This window comes from Botryllus schlosseri, chromosome 2 (assembly GCF_051294905.1).
Source record: "Botryllus schlosseri isolate E-star chromosome 2, Bs_hap1, whole genome shotgun sequence".
In the NCBI taxonomy this organism is placed as follows: domain Eukaryota; kingdom Metazoa; phylum Chordata; class Ascidiacea; order Stolidobranchia; family Styelidae; genus Botryllus; species Botryllus schlosseri.
This window is the reverse complement of record NC_137237.1, coordinates 16603638-16628744: the sequence shown is the minus strand read 5'-3', so window position 1 is coordinate 16628744 and position 25107 is coordinate 16603638. Positions and strand designations below refer to the sequence as shown.

At 42.7% G+C, this 25107-nt stretch overlaps 1 protein-coding gene across 3 annotated transcripts in view; it reads left to right on the top strand.

Moving 5' to 3' along the window:
* Positions 1–21026, top strand: part of LOC145433842 (protein TANC2-like) — a 127950-nt gene extending 106924 nt beyond the window's left edge. The window contains exons 2-27 of one of the 3 annotated variants that reach the window (XM_080311097.1): positions 8928–9143; positions 11264–11372; positions 11459–11607; positions 11673–11862; positions 11934–12100; positions 12163–12338; positions 12869–13305; positions 13816–14016; positions 14093–14208; positions 14274–14440; positions 14508–14905; positions 15008–15126; positions 15193–15359; positions 15426–15564; positions 15720–16003; positions 16066–16246; positions 16312–16476; positions 16604–16707; positions 16768–16861; positions 17174–17322; positions 17384–17554; positions 17729–17935; positions 18570–18705; positions 18763–19128; positions 19283–19504; positions 20073–21026. In XM_080311097.1, coding sequence (XP_080167223.1) covers positions 9125–9143; positions 11264–11372; positions 11459–11607; positions 11673–11862; positions 11934–12100; positions 12163–12338; positions 12869–13305; positions 13816–14016; positions 14093–14208; positions 14274–14440; positions 14508–14905; positions 15008–15126; positions 15193–15359; positions 15426–15564; positions 15720–16003; positions 16066–16246; positions 16312–16476; positions 16604–16707; positions 16768–16861; positions 17174–17322; positions 17384–17554; positions 17729–17935; positions 18570–18705; positions 18763–19128; positions 19283–19504; positions 20073–20842 — 5403 coding nt within the window. In that variant the 5' untranslated portion in view covers positions 8928–9124 and the 3' untranslated portion in view covers positions 20843–21026. Of the gene's footprint in view, positions 1–8927; positions 9144–9166; positions 10162–11263; positions 11373–11458; positions 11608–11672; positions 11863–11933; positions 12101–12162; positions 12339–12868; positions 13306–13815; positions 14017–14092; positions 14209–14273; positions 14441–14507; positions 14906–15007; positions 15127–15192; positions 15360–15425; positions 15565–15719; positions 16004–16065; positions 16247–16311; positions 16477–16603; positions 16708–16767; positions 16862–17173; positions 17323–17383; positions 17555–17728; positions 17936–18569; positions 18706–18762; positions 19129–19282; positions 19505–20072 lie in introns of those variants that run through there. The other 2 variants (XM_080311096.1, XM_080311098.1) reach the window with 2 other exon arrangements.
* The last annotated feature ends 4081 nt before the right edge of the window (positions 21027–25107 follow it).

Genomic DNA, 25107 nt, shown 5'->3' with positions numbered 1-25107 from the left:
TATGATTTCTGAGCGATTATAGCACAGCCCACTTTCACATTTTAGGCACTTGTCATTCACCGCTCATACGGGAGGAGAATAGATAAACCTCCGGTATATAGTACATAGCTATTGAGAGACAGAATAAGCGCCTATCGGGACAGTTAATATTTGACTTATAAAATGTACTCGAACACAAAGATCCTTTAATATAGCAAAAAATTGGATACCCATTATATTTGGTTACGTTTTGATATCGTCAAAGTCTACCATTCGATGTCGTTTACGGCATTTTCACACGTACGATATACGTACACACTCGTACAGTCACAGTGTCTAGTTATTGATTGCTCAGTCTTAACGTAAGATTAACGCAGTAAAAGATAGCGGTGTACAGTACATATGCTCACACGGATTATACCATAGCCATTTGCTTATAGAAAGGCAATCGTTATTGTTTGCGTGGTGTTTGATCCGTGTGATAAGCCCCACGTAAAATTTACAATTACCGTCCGCGAGGCGCCTATCCCAGTATTCCATATTTGTCTTGCAGTTCGGATATCTAACAACAACCGACAAACAGAAATGACTCGTTTCATAGCTGCTCGCTGAAGTATAATGGGCGATATCGCCGATTTTCTTTGCATAGTTCCCCTGTCTATAAATCGGCGCGCTATTCGGAAGAAGGTGTACAACAGGTGAAATTAGGTCAGATTCCATGACATGTATGATTCAGATATACAAAATTCTTGACAGCCGTGTAACGTCTTGAGCACACGCGCAACTTTGCGGACAGGTTCGGTGATTCAATTAATTGCTGACGGGATTTCCACTGTCCTTATGAATTAACGACAGGTTGATAAAAGTAGAAGCATGGGAAGATTTCATGCAGCAGCGTATCATATCCCACGGGAAACTTTGTGAATCGCCCTATGATCGAATGTAAAATATCTACCGTTTTAGTTTCTAGTATTTTCACAGTAGCTATTGTATTGGCAATGCCTTCCATAGATTGCAACGACACCAAATATTTCTGGTGGCATGCTAGTGCTGATTGAGATGAGTATTATAGGTTTCTGATTTTAGAGTGGGTTGTGTAATGTTACACTGCAATATAGATCCTCTGATTCAGAGGTGATGTACTTGAATCGCAGAGGAATATATAAATTTGTTGATGGATAGGTCACGAAAATCGTGGCAAACAGTATAGGGATACGCCATTGTGTTCAAGCCTTAGGTACACTTCCGCGTCTTTTTCAAACATGCGATATATCTGCCGCGCTTACCAAACGCCTGTGGGCCTCCTGATAATTAAACGAACGCATCGGCGCAGAGGGGTGACTCAAAGTACACGGACGTAAGGCATTTCAAAGAGCGTATATTTGCGTCTGCGAGGGGGTTATTCGATCGACAAACATCCAGCCACTCGACATAAGAGGTCGGCTGTTTGATTGCGGATCGACGGGATGGCCGAGAACGAATTGAATCCAGATAGCGCCTTTGCTGTTCCCATTGTGTCAAGTGACTCGGTCGGACAATGAATGCGATCGCGCTCGGAATGTGATTTAGCGCGAGTGTCGAGGTAATCTCTCGCCTGGCCTCCTGGCAGAGGAGGCTCTCGACCAAACGAATTTGTCGAGGGTCCTCAGCAGAGCTAGTGACTTTAACGAGCACCGGGATTTCACCACATCAGACGTTTGATGTGCGACTGTCGGCGTTGGTAATTTAAGCCTGGCTGAATTAAGGAAGCCTTCAATTGCTTAACAAATATGCCTTTAGTTACAGTTACATGCGGGTACCAATACACTTGCTGGTAGGTGCAACGAAATCGTTGTATCTTGTGTCTTCGCCCAAAATCTACATTTTAGGTTGGCCACGCATTAAAAGCTCAGTTACTTCACTGATTGATTTTGTGCTTGATGATGGTCTAGCCGTGGTTTTAGACACGCCCCCCTTTATGATAGTGAAAAATTTCGCTACCCCCTTTATCGTGATATCACAAACTGCAACCAGAATGCTAGCAATCCTAACGCATAGTTTGATGGCACGCCCCCCACTCAGTTTGAGAACCACCGGTCTAATCAAAATAGCTCGTCCTCCTTCATAGCATAAATAGTCACGAATCAACAGGATTGTATGTAACATACAAAGTCACGCGTCGTTGGCGCTGTGGAATGAGAAATGCGCCAATGAAATGAGCATTGAGCATTTATCGATGCAATCGACATTCCTTCCATAATTAATGACTCTGAATGATGGCGTAGCAAGTGTGCAATTATACTCGCATTCTCCCGATCATCCGTGCAGGAACGCAGTCAGCTTGAATCGAAATAAGATGTAGAATGCATCCTTTCTTAATTGGAGATGCGTTAAGATATTTGTCATTTCCGCAGTGCCCATGGAAACTTAGTCATTTAAAATCCATCGACGTGCATTCATTTTAGATGTTTGATGGTACAAGTTGCGGAACATTCTCTTATGCGAGTATATACAGTTCGGTCTGCATCAATCGACAGATTGTTGCACTCTGCCATGTACTTGACGAATTTACAATCATTTGTCGTGCTCCTTACCGGCCTGTTATGCAAACATCCTGCATATTATTGTCATTGACGACCACAGCCCTTGCCATGTCGCACATGGAATTATACTTGTAGTAACTGACTTTAACCAGCGGAATAGATATGTGGTAGCCTATAGGTCTATTATCAAAGCAAACTATCTGGAACCAGATAATAGGCCGTGTTTGTTGACGAATCTACTTATGTTGATCTGCAGTATGCCGATCGATCTTAGCGACTGCTCAAGTGCTCATCCGATAGATTAGATGCTACTTGGGTCAGATCAGTTCCATTGTATTGATCCATAGTAATACCATTATGAGCAAGCAGAACTTTTTGCCGTCCTAATAACATCAGCTGATTGCGTGGAATCGGCTGGTCTGATCGCAAGTACGATAACTTTGTCGTTGAAAGTATTCGTTCATGAATGAGTCGAGAAGGCTAATATTTCGTCGCGACAAATGGACAGTAGGGCTCTTCAAAAATGACTTATTTTCTCAAATCGTACTGGCTACTTGATAAAATTGTTAGGTTACCAAATTTAAGCCTACACACGAAATTTGGTTCAGTTCCAGCCAGTAACCGCTTTGCTACAGGAGAAGAAAGTTTCTATTTATTATATAAAAATAAATAATAAAAAATTTGAAAATTTTCTGTTCCCCCATGAAAGTGTTAGGCTGTCTATAGAAACGATGCTCATTTTTTTTTATAATAAATAGAAGCTTTCTTCTCCTGTAGCAAAGCGGTTACTCTCTGGAATTGAACCAAATTTTGTGTGTAGGCTTAAATTAGGTAACCTAACAATTTTATCAAGTAGCCAGTACGATTTGAGAAAAAAAAGTCATATTTGAAGACTGAAGAGCCCTAATGGACAGTGGACAGTGGACACACTATAGTAGGGTTGTTTATAGCAGTAATGCCGGTAGGACGAGTCACGTGGTGGATGTTAGATCGATAGACCGTACTTGGCCGTTTCGACATCATCTCATATTTTCATTGCATTGTATTATGTCTTGTATATAGCATTGCAAATGGTATGTCTGGGGCGCATGACATAATAGCGTCACTGATTTTAATCATGAATATACGGTGAGGCCTTGTAGTCGATATCTCTGGTGAGGATCTATGCAGTACCGTTACCTTCGATTTAGGTTTCTGGTGCGGTCATACATGGTCATTAACGAACTATAAACTTGGAAATAACCTACTTGTCCAGTTGTAAAAGCAAGTTTAATTACCCCTTTGAAACTCAAGAATAGGAACCCCGTGGTATATATTTGGTCCGAGAGAAATTCCAGTCGTTATCGATCTAGTGTCGAATGCTGCAAATCCAGTAGTGTTGCACATATCTAGTTATCTAACTAGGTGTGTGGTAGACTGGTATAGTATAATGCGCAGTGGTCAAGTTCTGTATGGTATACATACACTGGTAGCAGCGATCACTTTTAATCTCTTATAGCAAGGGTTGTCGTTTGCTTTGCCTTCAGAAATCGTTAGACAAGGAGATCTAGTGGTAACAATGGCGCGTCGAATGTTATCCTATTGACATTGTACATTTGGACTAGAATCGTGTAAGCACGTTGGACGTCGTGAAAATTCGCACTTCCTCGGAGTGAAATAACTGAATAGATGGCGTCGGTCTTGTTGTTCTTGAGACGGGCGCCGTAATATTTCTTCTATTTCTTTGGTGCTGTATATCTCTAGCTTTTGCGTCTTATTCACTGCTTACATGCTATAATTTCACGCTCTATGCCGTAGAACGTAGGTCGTTACCCAGCGCAGCGAAGTGCCATCATGCTCGACTCTGCGAAATTTGCTTCCAAATTGATCTGGCATTTTCTAGTATTATGGAGATATCGCGTTGGTCATTTCACGTAAAAATTTAGGACTAGTTAACGTCTACAATATGTCACGACTTATCATTTATTCCTTTATGTTTGAACCGCCTTGATCAAATTTACGAAGCTTGTATTGGTTACACATGAACTTCCAACATTATACAGCTTCACGTTGCCAACTCATCAAAAAATGATGATCCGGAAAGTTGAGCTGAATTTGCCACACCCATTTCTAACATTCATAACATACATCAATGGATCAAGGCAGATAAGTTATGGATGTGCTGCACAAACATTTAATTGTATATAATATTTTAGATATATGACTATGACTAAGAGCATCATATGGTGTTAACAAGATCCATAATGAAATGTCAGAAGTCACATTTCCCGTTATAGGGCGACCTCTACTACTCTAGCGTTAAAGTCGTTACGATGCAGTGAATTTTTAATAATGCAGCAGTAAGTCTTCTTTTTCCGCACTCCTTTCACTAAGAATACGATTAATTTAACAACGCTATTATATAGAGATTTCGAATTATATGTGCATTGTGCAAGGAACTTATTCCTGGTATATGAATGAATATTGAAATACCTCCAGCATGTCGAATTTGATGTAGTTTTTCATTTTTAACTCTGAATGCATGGCCACTGGCCAGTTCGCTTTCTGGTCTCCATGTACGATTCTAGAAATTGTCAGTAGAAGACATCCAGAGCTGGTAGTATGTAGGCTAGTATTCGGCCACAGTCATTTGCGTGACGACTTTCAGAGAGACATTTTAAAATTATATCCTGATGCTATCTACAACCCTGAAGTTTCTAAGCTAGGTGTAGTTTTTGCAAGCGACTCAAATACATTATTAAGGTCACTGGCTGATACCTATGCTGTAATTCTAATTTTCATTCCTAATTAGCTCTGCCTACCAACAAATCGATGTCTCCTGGTTAGCTGGACTTCAGCCCCGGAATAGTCACACAACATGAAATCCGGCTAAGCGCTATCTATTCTTGATGTGATACAAACCCTTATTATTTAGTTACAGAAAATATAAATAGGCGTCATGTTTTACAGTTTACACATCCCACACAGTATAGCCGCGTTAGCGACCTACTATTATAGTGAACGTCTAAAATGGATTGCCAACCTCATTGATTTGCCGACTACATTCCAAAGCATACCGGCGGTTAAATCATACAATGCTGATGAGATCATATTAGTAACGCCTTGTTATGTGCCGGGCTTGCAGCAACTCATAAATTTTTTATACATCACGTGTTGTGACCGTGAAATGCAGGGATGTCGCGCACAGCACGCTATACTTTAAAATCATCACGCTAGACGCAGTGTATAGGCAGGACTGGAAGGATCAATTTTGCAAGTGCCAGTGATATTCATTAGTGTGTGATCAGGGCGAAATCATCCATCAACGGTGCATTGATAGCTGCTAGCACAAATGATGCTGTGCAGTACTGCGCAGCGGTCACAGCAGGAAGTGTATTTCAAATATTGCAAAATTAATACAGCTGTGGTTCTTTTCTAGAATCGCCGTACATCCCGATGTAAGTCTCAACTAACATTATCATACTTGGGCAAGTCAATCATTCTATTATAATCTTTTGTTGCTTGAATGTAAGTGACATGGCGATCTACTTATTCAAGTGTGAGGACGCATATCGAAGTGCGATCACTGTCACTGGTAGATAGATATAACATTGCCTAGCGGTATATCTGTTTGTCTGTTCCTGTAAATCGGGACTTATCAACATTTCATAATTTGAATGGTTGAGATATCTAACGCGAAGGAGTAGCAACAGCAATGTCGGTCGACAAAACTTGTTGCGTGCGCACAACCGATGATTGTGCCTGTGGCGCAGCATGCCCGTCCTAAAATTACATTTTTCGAGCCCATTTGATCGACTGCCAGCTGTAATTGGGTACTCACCTACTAATTTTCAGCTCATTTGACAATTTATGCCTAACCTAAAAGAAGGCGCGTATTATCACTATTCGGGGGGGGGGGGACTTGGGGATCTCGAGTCAGCGTACTTCTACTATAGCGACAGGACACGCGGGCGGTCGTGCACGCGTAGGTGTTACGCAAAATTTAACATTACAAAATTTCCCATGTACGCATACGCTTCGTACACGGGAACTGTTTGACAAGTTTCGTGACACGTAACGACAAATATCTTTACGTCCTCTACGGCTAATATTTATTCTAGGAAGGCGTATGCTCTTTCCGTATGAAATTCTCCAAAGTCCCTTTAACATCTGTGAGCGGTGTTCAGTGTTGAAATCTCTTCATGATACCTACCAATGTTCAAGGACACAAACAAGTCACGAGTTTCAATGATCTCATCTCGCCAGTGTTATTTTTAATGCTGGAAATCAGCGTATTGATATTCGCGCGTGCGTGTTGTCTTTCACCTGTCGACCCCTGATTGATAAATGCAAGGATTGGAATGTGATTGAGTTGGTCAAGTTTATTTATATATACTTGAAGATTGATTGAGGATTATGAGTAGACGCGTATCTTCAAGCGATCATCGTTTAGTGTGTGGGGCGAGCGTTTTATGGTTGGCTTACGTGACTGAGGCATCTGAAAATTGCACGGAATTTGTTTTATAGAAGTCCGGAGAGTGTACCTGTAGATTTACAACTTCCACCCTTATATCATCTGCATGTGCATTGTTTCAAGTGGGCGTCAACACACTAGAGCTTAACAACCTTTAGTTATGCTGTGTAGTTGTGTTATGTGTTCTGTGTTGACGACATGTTGTCAAATAAGGGATATGCGGTGAACCGAGACAACTATCCATGTCACAGCATGCATTGCACGCACAATCGATAAACACGAAAAAGTAAACGATATACAGATACACCTGATGTAATCGTTGGAATGCTCGGTCATAACTCAAAATGATTTATTTTTTCCGGGACTAGCACATTGTTTTTCTGTCATGGAAATCATGCAGTTACGCAGCATAGAGAGAAACTGATATTTTATTTCCATGTGGCCTCTTACAAGGTATATGGATCAATGGGCCTCGCGACGAACGATGTTGAACTATTGGTCTGTAATACTACGTTGCCAATATTTCGGCCGGGTGTAATTTTGAAAATATCTTTTCACGACGATAGGTGCCAATTCGTGCCTGTTTCGGTCAATCACACGTCTTAACCGGATAAAGACGACTATCGAAAAAGTAACATCGACTTTGAGGCAGGGGTATAGTACCGGCAAATTAATTCAGGTTTGTAAAGATTGCGTGTTTCGCAGAAGCAAGGGAAACGTTCCGTTGCTGCGCTGAACACCTCAACAACAGTGCAGTGTTCAATTTCGTTCAGTGCAGTTCAGTTTATTAACAATTTCAAGTCTTCAAAACACAGCAAGATTAGGATAAAATTAGGATAGGAATGAGTAGAAACGACTGACGTAGTCTTACAAGCAGGTGCCCTCATTACTCGCTGCGTTCAACATCGCCAGGTATTAAGACTTTTCCACCATTCCCGTACCGTGTCAAGTGCGATTAGCCGGTGACTACGAACATTCATTTCCGTTGCTCGGAAATATTAATTCCTACATGACTCTAGTTCAAGCGTTTCTGTCATTGTGTGTTTTGTCTCGCAGATCCGTAAAGGACTCGGTTATAACGTCTCAGCGTTTGGAATGCGCTCCGGAACATTCTATGTACCCATATTGACTTGGCGATGCGTAACAGGAATGTCGCGTAACGACGTATAGATCCAAACACGCTTTAAATAACCACTTGATAATAGCTCGACGTATGCGGTATCGCGACGAAGGAATTCCAAGCTAAGAGTAATAAAAAGAAAATAAACTCACGCCAAACGGCGACGGACACGACGATAAGCGCCGGGGGGAAGATATAAGAAGGTTCGACACGCTTACCTGGGCATCGGCGAGCGCATGCTCTCGAAAAACGGATAACGTCATATCTCTCGCGGTCGTTTCAACATACCTCGCCGAGGCGCAGAGAGTCATTCGCGTCTTGCGCTAGGCGGGGTCGGGTGCGTGGGTCGAATATTGCGGTATTAGGTTGTATGAAGGGACAGTCATTTTACATTAAGCGTTTGGGTGCGTGTTTTATCAATAAAATATCCACCGAAGAAGTATAAAGTTAAATAATCGGAAATTAACAGTGTATAGGGAGATAAAGTGCGGAATATACATGTGCCAGTGACATATTCGCTAGAGAATTTATCATTGTTACGAGTCAGGGTTACATTTTCGCGAAAACGGTGTATTATTATTGAATAATATATTCTTATTGAAATAAACCCGAATAATTTCGGCTGACACTCATCAGTGGTAATCGTCAGCAACTAGTAGAGAATTGAAAAGAACATTGAATATAAATGACGATTACCCCTGAAGAGCTTCACCCGAAATAATTAGAGTTTATGTCAATGTGAACATATTTTGCTATTGTATATGGAAGTTATATACCTCCAAGAGTCTCTTCAGGCAGTTTATTATAGTTGGTAGTAACGGAGGAATAAAATATAACCGTTCCTGACTTACAGATTGATAATATAATAAATATCTTACATCGTTTTTTGGATATACTGCCTGCACATTTCTTTTGAATCCGCGATTAATCGTGATGATTAGTGAAAGAAAAACACGACATTAATTTAATATCGGATTTAAATACGCTTCCGGAATATCAACACGCCGCGAAGCGACGCGAATCACTTTGAACTGCCGACGTTGCGTTTCAATGGAATTTAACGACAAAGGTACGGAGCTGTGTATCAAGGGTATAATTTATGGAGCGTATTGTTATGATAAACTCTTCAGCACTCAGCAGAAGGTTTTATGAACTTGATACAGTCATTAAGTTCCAGTTCCAGCATCCAAGTTTGTCTGATACATTTACTGGGAATTGTTTTGATGTTCTGTTGGTCGGTTCTTTATGGTGCTGTGTATTCGTGTTTGAGCCATCATTCATGAACAGGCAAATCCGACTTTGGGCTTAATTCCTTCGGCTTAGTCACGTTCATCGGACACTGACTTCCAATCCCGATGATTTTATCTTTCGGAACGCGAAACGTAACGCAACGGCCGATGTCTTTGACTTCGAAAATGTACCTCTCAACGTGCGGTCAGGTATTTCTGGCCGTCGTAGAAATTATAGAGATTCCTCAAGCGAATTCGCTAGCAATTTAAGAGATCACGGCGGCATAGCTAGCGATTAAAGTTTATAATTTCAATGAACCGAAAATTATAGCTTTTCCCGGCAGCCTTTGAGGGAGGCAAGATTTAACAAACGTAACAAATAGGCACAATATCGGAAGTAACTAGTTCTTAAACGATTCTCTGTGCTGTTCACGATGCCGTGTGTTTTAGTAACCTTGAATACGGTGCAGATACGAGATCAGGTGGACTTAGATTTACCTATGAACGCGGAATGAATTTTTTTTATATATTTACCGTATAACCGTTCTCAAAATAGCGTATGTCATACGCCAACCTTTGCGATGTAATCCTACGGAAACGGCTACTTGTTTTGCTACGCATTTCAAACACTCTATATGCGATTAAGCCGCTGTGCGAAAGGGTAGATGAAACAGCGTTTGTATAGTTATTCATTAACATAGGTTCAACGGCCTACCGTCGCCTAGACTTATGGAGTAATGGGAACGGTTAATTCTCGCTTTACTCAACCACATCAAAGACGCTGATTTAATCCGTTTATGGGACTCTGCGGGATCGATTCGAAATTGTATCATGTCGAGACATCAAGATGTTACCGGGGTGAGGAATTCGCCACGAGTTATAAGTACTGGTTGCGTATTGATGTTGCAATCGCGTTAGCAGTGAGATTCGTACGGTGATTCAGATAGTATGTACTTCTCGACCGACGGCATTTAAAAGATAGAGGTATTTTCAGTACCAGAACTTACACGTGAATGTGAAAAGTATACAAATGTGTTTGTATACTCATCGAATTCTCTCAATAATGCTTTATGCTGCTCTAATCTCATACGGGTTTTATATGGGTTCGGTGAAATGGAAATGGTTTTTAACTGTATCTCAAGGACAAGGAACTAGCTGAGCATTTCTTGAAAGCGTATCTCGTGATCCGGAAAAGTATGCGCTGTTGGTATGCCGCGTTGATACCACGTTTCATGCATGATATCATAACGGGTGATTGAATGAGCGTGTGGGCTTTCGAGATCATACAGTAACCTATTGTTTTACAAGTGGTTGCGATGGTAACGCAAAATAAACAATTTTAATTGTTTGCGCCGTCATGCACTAGAATTTTCCGAGAAAACCTCGCGTTGATGGCAGCACGAACGCTGCGAACAATCCGAGAAATTATCAATGGATTTCTCAACCATGATACAAAAATATCGTACGATAATCAAATAAAAAATGATAAACGCCAGGCGCGAGCGTGGATATCGTCGTGGCGTGAAAGGCATTTAAAAAATCTTGTACAATTTTGAATTTTTCTGATGCCTTTATGTGACTACATCTGTTGAGATTTTCATCAAGGTAATAAGCTGGCTCCATTCAAGATTGTGTGGCGATATTGTCGAATTTTCATGCAGATTAAGCATGCCATACAGTTAAGATGAAATGTAACAATTCTAGGTAGCGAAATCATCTTGAAATTGTACGTCCGAAAACCTGCTTTCCACTTAATTGGAGTTCGCGACATTTTATTGAAACAGTTGTCATTGTAAGCGTTGAGACAATCGTGCTAGCAAGTACTGTCATCATGCCATTTGAAGGTATTGACCTTCTTTAAATGGCCCTAAACTGCGTTTAGTCGCTTCTAGTCATTCCTTACATTGTTTTCGTCGTTCAGTCGAACACTCGTGTTATTCTTATCCCTTCGGTATTTCAGAATCTCATGCTATGAGCAAATTGACCACGCCGCAAAGCACCGAAGCGCCATCTAGCGACGAACAGGCATTAATGACTCGTTTAGGTCTGCTTTTTGGAGAAGGACATAGGTAAATTGCAGCACTGAAAATCTATTATTGTGATGCTAATAGTGTTGAGGTTCTACCGTGTTTTGAATGTGCCCCATCAATCACAGAATCAGCACTGTGAAAACGCACTCGTACGCTCACCCTATCTTAAATCACCAAACTCCGAATACCTGCTTCTCAACTACCAGCACAGAAAGACGAAAAAAGCACTACAACACAACAAGCCCCGCTTCCACGTTATCCGACAAAGGCATAGGTGAGTCGACCGAAATCTCTTCATAAAATCATGTGAGATTTACGAACGATTCTGTCATGATCCAGGCAGCAGCGTAGGCTCCTTCGATTCCGAATTTCGACAAAACCTCTCTAACTCTGCCGGGACCGGCGACTCGAATAACCGCACGGGATCTCTGGACTCCCGTAACATCGATTTATCATCCCACTCCCGAACTGATAGCGGCATTCCCAGCCATTCGAGAAGTTCATCCGATATTGTACACAGCGATAAGAAGTAAGCTTCTCGATACGGTATAAACCCGTATAATAATCGTCTAACCGTGGATATTTCGTTCATCTTATTAGAACTGACGTATCAAAGCCACGGTTAGCGGAACAGTGCGAGGAAAAGCTTTGGAACGCAGATCCCAGAAGACAAAACACGCAAACTTTACCGGGTCCGGATATTCGCTCGAAAGTGCCGCCGGTTCCCAAATCGAGAAGAACCAGCGAGAGATTGTCAGAGGCAGCAGGTACCGAAACCTAAAGCTTGACGCCATACAAGCCAAGTAGTAAATCATAGGTTTCCACCTAGATTCTTTAGAGGTGATGAAACTGCCGCAGCTCTGCTCTGAATCGAACTCCGCCGAACCCTCCATCCATTCGAGTTTGTCCTCGTCGCGTTCGTTGACCCCGGCCGCTTCGGTGTGCGACTTCGCGAGTTACAAGGCTATGAAAAGGTCCATGTCGTCGCATTCGAACGCCACAGCGGTAAGATTTGCTCAATCTAATCTTCCGTTGCTTGTTTTGTATTGTAATTTCTTAGAGGGGATTAGTAACGAAGTAAGTCTACTTTTTCTAGCACTCAATTAGGCGGTTTGTTCGGCAAAATTGCTTACTTCTCATGCTTTCGATTTTGAAAAGTAGTTTAAGGTAGTTTGGGAGAAGATCGAATCGCTTTTACGAATAAAATTGTCATGAAAACCATGTGAGAAATAGGCCTTGTATCACCGTATCTCAATATGTATTCGTAGATTTGGTCTACATCCGTAGTGCCATGCTCATTAATCCTTTTGATTTAGTCACGAAGGCACATATACTAATTTCGAAAGTAGCCGACTCCGATTGACTACTATAACTATGCTACGTCTCGGTCAAATCTACTTTTTGGCGCTACTTGTTTGAGTCATTTTCGAACCTTTCATTTCCTACTCCCAATTGAGGCGACATTTGCGGCGTTACTCCTACTTGAGTAGGAACGTTCACTGCTTTAACCACCTATGCTATTACTGCCATTGCAGGTTCCAGATTACGAATCATTACCACCGCCGCCTCCGCCGCCCCCATCGCACAGCTACTACGATGATTACGACGATCTCCCGCCACCACCACCGCCTCCCCCCATGGAAGACAGGAACATGCACTCCCGAACTTCATCCACCGATAAGTCACACGAAGACCTCGCCCGTCACAGGCAGCAGCCCTCCTACCACCGCGAAGAAAACAATAACTTTCTGCCGCAAACTCGCGTCACGGGAAAACCGCCTATTAGCCGCATGCCGGCGCATTCGCACTACACGCAGTACCCGAACGCGCAGATGCAGCCCCTGCCTGTCATGGCGCCGTACGAACAAGCCGCACCGAACATGATACAGATGCTGCGTGCGTCTTCGGGAATGGCCAGGTCCACGCCTAGTCCAAATAATGACCACAGGATGATGAGTCCCGCGCGGCAATGGTAAACATACATTCTTGTTTACTACCTTTGCGATGTGCATTTTTTACCGTATGTATCATGTGCATTGTGCAGTGGTGGTGAAATACCTCTACTTTTTCGGAGTGTAGCATGTAGCTATGTTATTAGACTGCTTCTGCGTCTACGAAACAGTGTTTCAGGATTTTGAAAAGTAGAAAGTAGCTTTAAGATCAGTTAACATATGTTTTATGAGTGAAATTGCTCTTGTGAAAAAGCCCTGTATCACAGTAACTGAATATCTTTCCGAAGATTGCGCCTATTCGTAGTGTTGGTAGTCAATTTTCGTTGCTCTCGCCTCCCATTAACTGCTACAGGCATGCGGACCTTCGACCAAATCGATTATTTGCAACCACTTGCTTGAGTTCTATTCCGATTCAGACCCTCCATTTTTTACCCCGATTAAATTAGTTTTGAAATCTTTTGAAAATCGCTGCTTCTGTTTGAGTAGCAGCGCTGACTACTTTGACCATCTCTGATCATATGCAATTTCAGGCCTTCGGATCAGGAGCTGTCTCGCAATGTAGCTTTCAGCATGTCATCAATGAGCATATCGCACAGCAGACAGAGCTCCGCCAACTCCTCTTCCTACGCAGGAAGTGCAGTGGGTTCGGGCTTTTGGGAAGATCACAGACCGCATTCACTGTCGGTACCTGTACCTAACCCGATGCTTCAAAGTCTAGTTCATAAACCTAGGTAAGAAACGGACAACGCAAGCGCTGAGATTCCGGCATCCTTCTAGAAGAGACTAATACAATGTTGTATTTCACAGTGCTAGTTTTGACAACAGCGGTTTCAACCGTCGCTCTGCCAGGCGAGGTTCAAACCGATCAAACGACAGGCACCCGCCGCTCAGCAATGCCTCTTCTACAAGCGATGTAATGAGAAGTAAGTTTGCACTACAATTCCACTGCTATGCAATATATCAACAGATATAATTCTTTTTTCGCCAGTGGGTCGAGTTGCTCCATACTACCTTCCAGATGTCAACATTCACAGCTTTCAATTTGATCTGCCTTGGGCGGTTGCTTCGGAATCGAAATTCGTTGGAAGGGAATGGTTATTCTCGGACATTGCCAATTGCCTGACAGGAGCAAATTCCAGCGTATACGCAGGAGCGGTAAGTAACCTTGGCTCGTGCGAGTTTTGATCTCGCTTGGCAGAACTTGACAAATTATAAATTCCAGATTATTTACGGTGACGACAGCACTGGCAAAACATCAATCATCAATCAACTCGGATCGCACAGCTACCACAGTTTGAAGAACTCTGGACAGGCTGGAAGTAATGCCACTCTGTCGTCCATTCGATCAGGGTCGCCTAGACTTCACAGGCACATGATCAATCATTCCAACAACTCAAGCCGAACCGGCAGTCCAGCTTTCGGTATAGCTGCCGCCAAAGCTAACAGCAGAAGCAGCAGTCAGACTTCCTTGACTACGGAGGATGCGCTTAAAAAGTTGTCCTCTTGGGTCGTGGCTTATCATTATTGCCAAGCTGACAACAACACGACTTGTTACGTTCCGGAATTCCTGCACAGCATCGCGGCGCAGCTGACACAGGCGCCGCAGTTGGTTCACTACAGGTACTATATTCCACACCAGGGATATCTAAAACTTAGATATCCCTGATTCCACACATGTGGCTACGAACCTGTATGATGCCAATCATTTGCTTTCGCTTTTAGGGATTACCTACTGGGCCAGCCTCGTTTACAAAATCTTCTCAGTCTGAGGAGTTGTTTACAAAACCCCACGCAAGCATGGAAAGAGGCAATTCTACAACCTCTATTGATTTTGCGAAATGGTACCTTACGATATACTTAACACGTTGAATATTTCATAATATCGATTATTATGATTTGTATTCCAGCTCAACAACTGCCAAAACAGAACTTCATCATTCTTATTGACGGACTCGGAGAAGCCGAGCAGCATCGACCCGACCATGGCGATTCAATCGCTTCCTTCCTACAGCGACATCTTCCTGAATTTCCATCGTTCCTGAAAGTAATCACGACATGTCGCACTCGAGAGAAGGTATGCTTCTATTTCTTCGTAACTAGTAAGACACAACATGATATATATGATTTGATATATTATCAGGAAGCTATTGGAAAACTTCCCTTGATGGAATTTTCAATAGATTTTGAAGAGTCAAACGAAAATGTCACAAGAGATATACAAGCCTATATATCCAGCAGAATTGCCGCATCAAGTGTTCTCGGCAATATGACAATCATGGGTACGTTTAAATTCCTATAATTAAAATGCCTCTGTAGGATTAGGATGATATCGAAAAAGTAGTCGATTTCGCTGTCAGACGTGCAACGTATGTTGTGACAATTTGTTGGTGCTGAAATACCTGATAAGACTAGTGAATGCATCATGATAATTTAGGAAAGCCTGATGCCGCCACAACGCAGAAGCTTTTGACATCGCACCTCATGTCGAAATGCGAAGGCAACATCCTGTACTTGCGACTGACGCTGGATCTCATCGAGATGGGGAAATTGGCGCCAAAAAGTGCCGGCTTCAAAATCATTCCGGTGAACATTAGTGAGGTTTTCCTTCTGATGTGTAACCTGAGGTTCACAAGCACAGCGGCGTTCCAAAGAGTCAAGGACATCTTGGCAGTCGCTCTAGCGTCGCTCTATCCTCTTCGCGATGATCAAATATATCAGGTATGTATAAATATTTCACTCGCCTGTAACGGAAGTGACTCAAACTCTCTCATCTTTCCAAGGCGATTGTGGCCGGATCGGAAGAACACCGTGAACTCACGCGTGAGGAGTTTCAATATTTTATGGACATGGTCTCTCAGTTTTTCGTGGTGCGGCCTACAGACGAAAGGCGGTCGTTTTTTCACCCTTCTTTCAGGGACTGGTTGTCCGCCGGCCATCACGACGAGGCCCAAATAGTGCCAAGTATGATAACAAACTTGTGTATTGCCATATTCGAGAAATGAACTAAACCTCGAATTTCTTCGTAGCTTCATCTGCCAGAAAGTTTGCGGTTGACCCGAAGCGCGGTCATACACTTTTGACCAAGGTCATGTCTCGCTTGCCAAGAGAGCGAGTCACGCCACACGCTGCAATTGAGATGGCGCATCACTTACTAAAGGCCAAGATGTTCCGAAACCAGTCTAAGACGACAGGTAACCTATACATTTACATTCGTATAGGCTCTTCGAGGTACAGAACTTCAATATTGCAGCTGTGTTAGAACATTCTCAATTCTGTGCGGAATGTCAGTTAATGACAGTGTCATTTCTTTCTTCTTAGGAGTCAACTCATTCAAGCTGCATTCTGAATTCATGGCGAAAAACTGCAGTTGTCTCAGCGAAAGCTTGACAACGATCAGGAATTTGTTTTACCCAAACATCGGAGTAAGTAACACGCGATCTCATGTGGCTTAAGTGGCGATTTACCGTTTCGGAACTTTTTAGGTGAGCCGATTGCTGTTAAACAGCGGCGCCAATCCGAATGCAAGATCGCAAGTCTTATGCGAAGCCCCGCCACTGTGTGCAGCGGCACATATCGGTAAGATAGTAGTGATGAGTTTGTATCACGTATAAAATGTAGGTCTCTGATTTGTCTTAATATCGTGGATGCAGAGAAACGGATAAAATCTATGACTCAGTTTCCTCGTTTGCTTAGTCAGCTATTACATACGTGTTTTGAGACAAAGGATGATAGCTAGCGGCGCGCAAAAATCTATCCGTGACGTTAGTCATTTGTCATCATTGAGAGTATTGCAATCGTTGCTAGACTATAATGACCGACAGGGAAAATATTTCGAAATCACTAACGTATGATGCTTCAAGTATATTTTAAGTCCCTCTATTCCTGCAGGCTCTGAGGACTTCGTAGACCTGTTACTGACGTACGGCGCCGACGTCAACTTGGCCGCGTCTAACGGAATGACCTGTTTAGCGTACGCCGCTGCTGCTGGCCATATCAACATTGTCAAACTACTTCTCCAGTCCAATCCGCCTCCGAGAGTACGTGACTTAATGTTCGGATGCCTGCAGCGCCGTTCATTCATACATCTATATTCTTTAGATCGACATAGCCGACAGAAACGGACACAGCGCACTGTTGCATGCAGTATCTAGAGACAACTTCAATATCGCGGTCATTTTGCTGACTTGCGATCTTTACATATCGCCAGACCAAAGAAAATTCGCAGCCCAGCAAGCGTTTGTGGCTGCTGCCACGACGGGATGTATCAAGGTAGGATATTTTCCCCTATTTCCATAGCCCTAGCGCTAGAAACAGCATCCGAACAAACGGAAAGCGGGTATGACTCATTTGCCGGCAAGTACGCATCATTCCGCCATCCCTTATGACGCATTTCTGATTATAACTGCTGAGATTTGCCGCTGTGCTAACGCCATCAATTCACAGTTACTGCAATACCTGCTCGATCATCCGGAACTGGCATTGCGGTGCGATCCAGACGGCATCGACCGCACTCGCGGAGAATCCGCTCTCACCGCGGCGGCTTCGCGCGGAAAGGAGCAAACTTGCGAATACTTGATTCGCCAAAGGGACGCGAAGATTGAACTTCGTAATAACTTCGGAATGACGCCGCTCCTGTGCGCTGTGAAACAGGTAATTATGTCTAGCAGGCCTGTTGCTTGCTTACAATCCCCCAGTCCAATTCTTAATACACACCCGATTCCTACTCCGGACAGTAATTAAGACAGCATGTCATTATTCCGCACGTGGCGAGATGGCGCAGTGGTATAATCCGCGTCTGCAATACCGATGGGTTAGGGTTCGAGTCCGACCGAGGTCAACTTCAGAATTCCTATTCCTAAGTGTTAGGGGTTTATTTAGGCTCCTCCTCGCCATCTCATCCGCGTAAGCGGTGTCTTACAAAAAGCCCAAGTGGGCCGTGCTATAAGTCGGCAGTTACGGGAAAAATGAAGAATATCGGCCTGGTGTAAATGACCATAGTAGTCGACAAATACCAGGAATACCACAAAACAAACAAAAATAATGTGTAATTATTCCGATTTTATTACACCCAAATACTCCAATCTTGCACACAACCTCACGTGTAAGATCGCAAGCACAATCAATCGAAATCCGACCGAACGCATGGTCGGTCAAACACGCATCTGGGTCTTGAAATATTAAGAAGGCGTCAGAATCCCGGGTTTTGCATATGCACTGTACGAATTGACTCGTTCTGGAAACGTGTTGCAAGCAGTGCTTTCAAACGCATATTTTCAACTTGAAGGGTCAATGGGAAACAGTGTCGCTGCTGATAAATCTTCACGCGTCAATAGAGGGGGCGGACTCCGCCCATCGCACGCCTCTTATCACAGCCGCATCCGTCGGGCATGTTGGAATTCTAAAGCTGCTTCTATCTAATGGTAAATATGCATATTCATAGAGTGCGAATCGTTGCGTTAAACAAATTTCCAATTCAGGCGCGAACGTGCACGCTATCGACAAGGAAGGACTCACGGCACTCTGCTGGGCGGCCGTTAGAGGACATCTACCGTGTGTCGGGACGCTTGTCGACCACGGCTCGGACGTCAGACATCGAGACAAATACGGCCGCACGCCGCTGGATTTGGCCACTAATTCCGGGAACGAGCAAGTTATCGACCTGTTGCTCAACGCCGGCGCGGAGTTTACGAGAAGGGAAATGAACAATATGACTCCCCTGGAACGGGCCATTGTCAACCAGAATGTCAAGACCACGACGCTGATATTGAACAGCGGCGTTTCAATAACTGACGCTGCTTGGAATCGCGCGCTTAATAATCCTGCAATGCTGGCTGTTCTACTTGGTGAGAGGATTTTCCAATTCGCATTTTCGCACAGTGCTTACGTGATATATGCAGATGTGGTCAATAACGAAGTACTTTTACTTATTCGGAGAACAAGCATGAGGCGTATCGACCAAATCTACTTTTCCTTAACCGTCATTTTTCGAAATTTTAGAAAAATGCGTGGAAAACGCCAATCTATTATACAAGGACGGGAAGATACGAGAAGCCAGCGATATCTACTCGAACGCCCTGTATCAGTTGAAAGAGCCTGTCGCCAGCCCGAACGCGGCCGGCAACGAAACCATCTCAGGGCACGAAAGGACACGAGAGCTCACGGCGTTGCTTCTCTTGGGACTTGCCAAATGTTCCCGAAAAGTCAACGATATCGACACAGGTGAGTTTCGGTGCATTCCATCCTGATCATCGCCAGAGATGGTCGGAGTAGTCAGTGTTGCTACTCAAGTAGAAGTAATACCGTAAGCTACTACTCAATTACAAGTAGAACAATCAATTCCAAAGACATACCTTCAAGTAGAAGTAGAAAATGATGATGTGAAAAGTAGTTTCAAAAAGTAGATTTGGTCGATGGGTCACATACATTTAGCATTTAATCGGAGGCAGGCACTTTCAAAATTGCAAGACGCATCTTCACGACTAACGCTCAATGACTAACCACTACAGCTAGGTAGGCTCTTCCTACCATTCGTCGTGACAATTTTACTCATAAAAGCAATGCAAGCATATACCAAAACTACTTTCTACTGTAGAAAATCCAAATGGTAAAAAGTATGTGGTCTTAATGAAAGAAGTATGCGGAAATAGTCACAGATATAATCATTTGAGTAATTCGAAACCTGCATGATCAGTGATCACTCGAAAAAGGCAGAAGTACTTCTCTACATAGCGTGACCAGTGACCTCATATGATGATCACAAGCCATGACACCCATTTTTCGTGTTCAGCCGAAATCGCTTGCAATCGCGCTCTGCAGCTGAAGCCGTACTGGTACGAAGCGTTGTTCGTGCGGGCCCGAGTGCGCAAGGACGCCTCCCGACTGACGGCTGCGATTCGCGACTTGGAAGAGGCGGAGAAATTCGCCCCGCCGCACAGCGCGCGAGAAATCACGAAGCTGCTGATCAAGCTGCGGGAAGATAGCAACAAGTGCGGGAACAGAAACTCCATCAGCGAGTCGTCCGAGTGTGCGATCAGAATTCCCGGACAGCGACACAACAGCTTCTCGGGCAGCGTCAGGCGGCCGCGGGTAAACTCGTCATCAAGTTACAACGCTAACAACAACAACAGCAACAACGGAAGCAGGTCGTCTTCGCCGGCCGTATCGGTGAATTCCGATCGCGTGATATCCAGATCTTACCACCCCCAGAGTCATTTCGAAGAAATGTCAGCTCCGTCACTGCCCGTGAGATACCACGACAGACTATCCTATCTGGCAAACGACAATGCGGACGTTTTGCCTCACGATATTCCCTCCGACGAGCGCCGGATTCATCATTCCGTACCGTATCAGCACAGAGTCGTGCCAGCCGGGGGATATCCATCTTACAACGACAACATGATGCCTGGCCCGCCGCCGCTGCCCGTGAACACGCACCAACGGCACAGAAACGGACCCGCACCGCGTCAAATCAACGCGCAGCACCCGATAGACCCGCACATGAGCTCTGCGGGCGGTCCCGGCGTGCTCAAAAGGCACACGTATGCGACTGAGCTGTAGGATGCTTGTGTCCTATTTCGGTTGAAAAAGCTTGAATATTTTGCAAAATCTACTGTGTATTGCGGCAACATGGTGCTATTTATTTTTGGTTCTTGACCAAGTTCATATATTATAGATACTTTCAATGTGACTTTTCTCCATTTCTTTCCGGTGCTTCAGAAATACGATTTCTCTTTTTGAAAAACTCATGCGTCGTTTATGTAAGCTGACATGTTAGTTGCGCGGTCTTGGGATGAGGAATGGGTGAGATCGGGAAGAGTTAGTCAACTACACAATTTTCAGCGGTTCGAAATTTGATTTAGCTTGATTTGTAGCTACACAGTTTTTCCAAATTATATTGGAATTAGCATTACTGAATTCTACAAAAATGGGAAATTGAATTCAATTCCGAATTAGGAAGAAATACAAAAACAGCCAAGGTTCAGTTGATATTAAATCAGAGATCATTCTCATAAGCATGGCTCGTATCGCAGTGCATACACTATGTATAGGGGAGATGTGGTACCGACGGATCAATAATTGCAAAATGATCTCCGGCCCTCAAATCTTCAGCCGGGAATAGCAGATCTTTTGCTGTCTCAACACTTCGATACAAACTCTACCTATCGCGGACATTTACATGGATATCCGCCTTTTCAAAAAATATTTATAAACGTTTAAAATGTGTTGCTCGAACGTGTCATCGGTCCCCACCCGGTGGGTCCAAAGGCACACGACCATGGGACCTATGGGACATACGCTCAAAAACTCAAATTTATTAACTTGTTTTGTTGTGTACTATAAGCTAAGCTACTACAAGCCAATGAAGAATGTTTCGTCGCGACCTACAAGAATAAAATAGATTATATCAACTCAAATGTTGGCATAAAATCATGTTTTGATTTACGCCTAAACTTACAAAATTAATGCCACATACATATTACCCGCAAATCGACATTTTGACTTTCAAATATCCCGTTATAGCGATAAAACACCACCGGTAACTATGATTTACAGCCTATATATATGTAGGCGAGTTTCTGTTGTTAAGTGATTAGTTTGTCCATCTATTTTGCTCGATTTGGCTATGCTACCATAGGTCCCCCACCCCATAAATATTGTAATTGACTTGAAAATAGTCCACTCGAGAATGGTATTGATTCAAAAAATATGTGCCATTATATACCCTGATACAAGCCCTATACTTCACATCAAAAATTATGGCGGGTTTGTTAGTCTGAAAGGTAACATAGAAAAATGCAAATGTCGATCCAAATTTACTTTACACCCCCTAAAACGTAAATCATTCGTCACAGACCCCATAACTCATGCAGGTCGAATTTTTTGGCATGTGAGGAAAGATTTTGTCAGCATGTACCTGTAGACAAATTCACGGAGTGTAATCACGGAATTATCATGGACAATTTTTTAAGTATTTTCGGTCCCAGTGATCCATCGGTACCACATCTTCCCTCACAGTTCTCCTGTAACATTTTCGGGAAACCCAGAAATTTGAGCATACAAGCATTTCGCAAATAAGATTAGCGGCATTTTGCTCTAATTGGTCTAATCCGGCAAGTCCGGGTCTGGTAACGGGTACAGGTATATTTGTTTCAATACGGACCGGACGTGTTTGTTATAACTCGGGAAAAGCGTTTCACAACTTGTTCAGAATTACAACAGCCTGTTGAAAACATACACGAATACTTTTTTTCCACAATAGAATATAGACGCATCTTCGTTGGCCTATATGTAATTCATTTTACCGATTAACTTCATCTCATCTATATGCCAATTCCCTTTTCGTGGTCATGAGCATTGCTATGTCATACTTGATATGGCGTAGTAGAGCCTACCTTAGAGCGGGCCCATGAATTTTGTGAATGTCGGGCATCGACGCAGGGTTGTAACCAAGTCACAAGGCTCCGAGTCACAAGTCAATCTCACTTTTATAGTTTTGACTCGAGTCAAGTCGAGTCATTTCAATTCACCACCGAGTCAAGTCCGAGTCCAAGTCAGCGAACAGAGGGTCGAGTCCGAGTCATGGAATAATGACTCGAGTCCGAGTCCAAGTCATTGTGTTGAGTGCTCAGTTTCCAGTTGAAGTCTTGGTAAACCCACTTTTTATAACTCTGTTTGGTGATATCGAATGGTTCGCCTTTATAATATAACAATTTTCCTCACTTTTAGCAGTTTCTGGTCGCATTTTCAAGTACCAGTACCAACAGACGAAATCCCAATAGTGTGTTGGCTTCGGAATTACAATGAAATGTCGGTCTTGGCCGTCTGAGTCTCGAGTCATGCCCATTGACTCGAGTCCAAGTCGAGTCAATACACAGATTGACTCGAGTCGAGTCATTTCCGTATTTTGAAAAAATGACTCGAGTCAAGTCGAGTCATCAGAAAATCGTTACTCGAGTCGGACTCGAGTCGAGTCATGACTCGAGTCATTACAACCCTGCATCGACGCTATGTCGGGAACGAGGAATGCTACTACTGCCTTCACTTTCGTAAGTTGCAGAGACGTTAATACGCCATGAGTATGAATATAACCTGTTTCCCTCAAATATCAGAATAAAAATGAAGACAGTGACAGGCGTCAACTGCCTAAAGCGAATCTTCAGCTGCCGAGCTGCGAGGCTGATGAAGGATTTGAATGAACTGCAATTGCCACCCACCTCTGACACAATTGGCCTACTTAAGAATGCAAACGATTTTTTTGATTCTAAGTTGATGATGTGCCCATAGAGAAATGGATCTTCAAGCTTGATAAATTGACCAAATTCGCATTCAATTTCATGGTCAGTCAAGACATGACCAATTTGACCGTGGTCATTGGTCAAGGATAATGTCACGCACGAGTCGCCAAAGATGAAATGTGAGACCACGGTTTACCAGACAAATATTTGTCTTGAAGGAAATACGTGTCTTACATCATAGTAATCGCGGTTAGATATAGGATATAATCGATTATGAACACTTCTGATTTTATTCGAATGCAATCGATTACTATTACTTGAAAATGCTGTCATCAGACTTGGACAACTGGAAAATTTTCAGCTTTCTGAAATCAGATTAGAATTTAAAAAATAGCTAGATATTTTTTTCCAAATTACACTGGAATTAGAATTATAGTGATACTCAGTTTTTTCCATATATTTGGAATTAGAATTACTGAATTCGTGAAAAATTGGAGATGAAATCATATGTTCAGTTCATATCAAATTAGTGTTCATTCTCTGAGTATGAGGCTGGCAATATTTACAGAAAGCCTGACTCCTTTCGCAAAATACAGTTCTTTCGTCGCATTTTCATGAAAACCGTAAATTAGATTGGAATTACAACGGGACATTTTCGAAAGCAGCACTTTCACGGGAAATTTAATTAATAATCGGAATCTTTGATGACCTTTTTTTTCGATGGATATTTTCCCCACCTCGGTGATGGCGCTCTAGTCTGAACGCAAACAGAGCTAAACCAATAAGAAACATTTCCGAAATTTGATTAGAATTATATTACCGGCATTTCGCTCTAATATGTTTAAATTGTTTATGTTTAATGATAAAACTGAAGGTGTTCACTTCAGTAGGGCTGTTCAAAAAAAACTTTTTATTCAGATTTCACTGGCTATGTGATAAAATTGTAAGGTTGGTGAAAACAACGCTGCACATCAACTTTGACTCAATTCCAACCAGTAGAAGCGATTTTCTTGAAGTAGTACGTTTTGAATTTATCAAAAAATTAATAAATAAGATTTCAAAATTTTTCTGCCAACCCTATAAAATTGTTAGGCTGTCAGTACAGATGATGCACACCAAATTTGACTCAATTCCAACCACTAGAAGCGAAGTTATCTCAGTCGAAAAATTTAGATTTCAATAAAATAGTATTTACGGTAGCTATTTATTATAAAATCATAGAATTGGAAATTTTTCTACTGCAATAACTTCGCTTCTAGTGGTTGGAATTGAGCCAAAGTTGGACCCTCTTTCAACAAATTGAAAGTGTCCTCGAAGGACGACTGAATATCCTATTTTTAGGGAAATTTGTCCTCTTTATCTACCAAAAGTATTAAAATGCGACGAAAAACTGGAAACGCTGAGTTGGCAAGACAATCAACGAAAAACACGGCGTGACGGGTATTTTGGGGGTAGAGAGGACCTTTTTTTTTAGTCAACACCACAGAAGTATTGTAAAATGTATTTATACATGAATTAATTTTAATCGAGTCAACACAGTACTATTGGCCGAATAGATTTTGAAATAATCAGTATTATTTTCCGGTC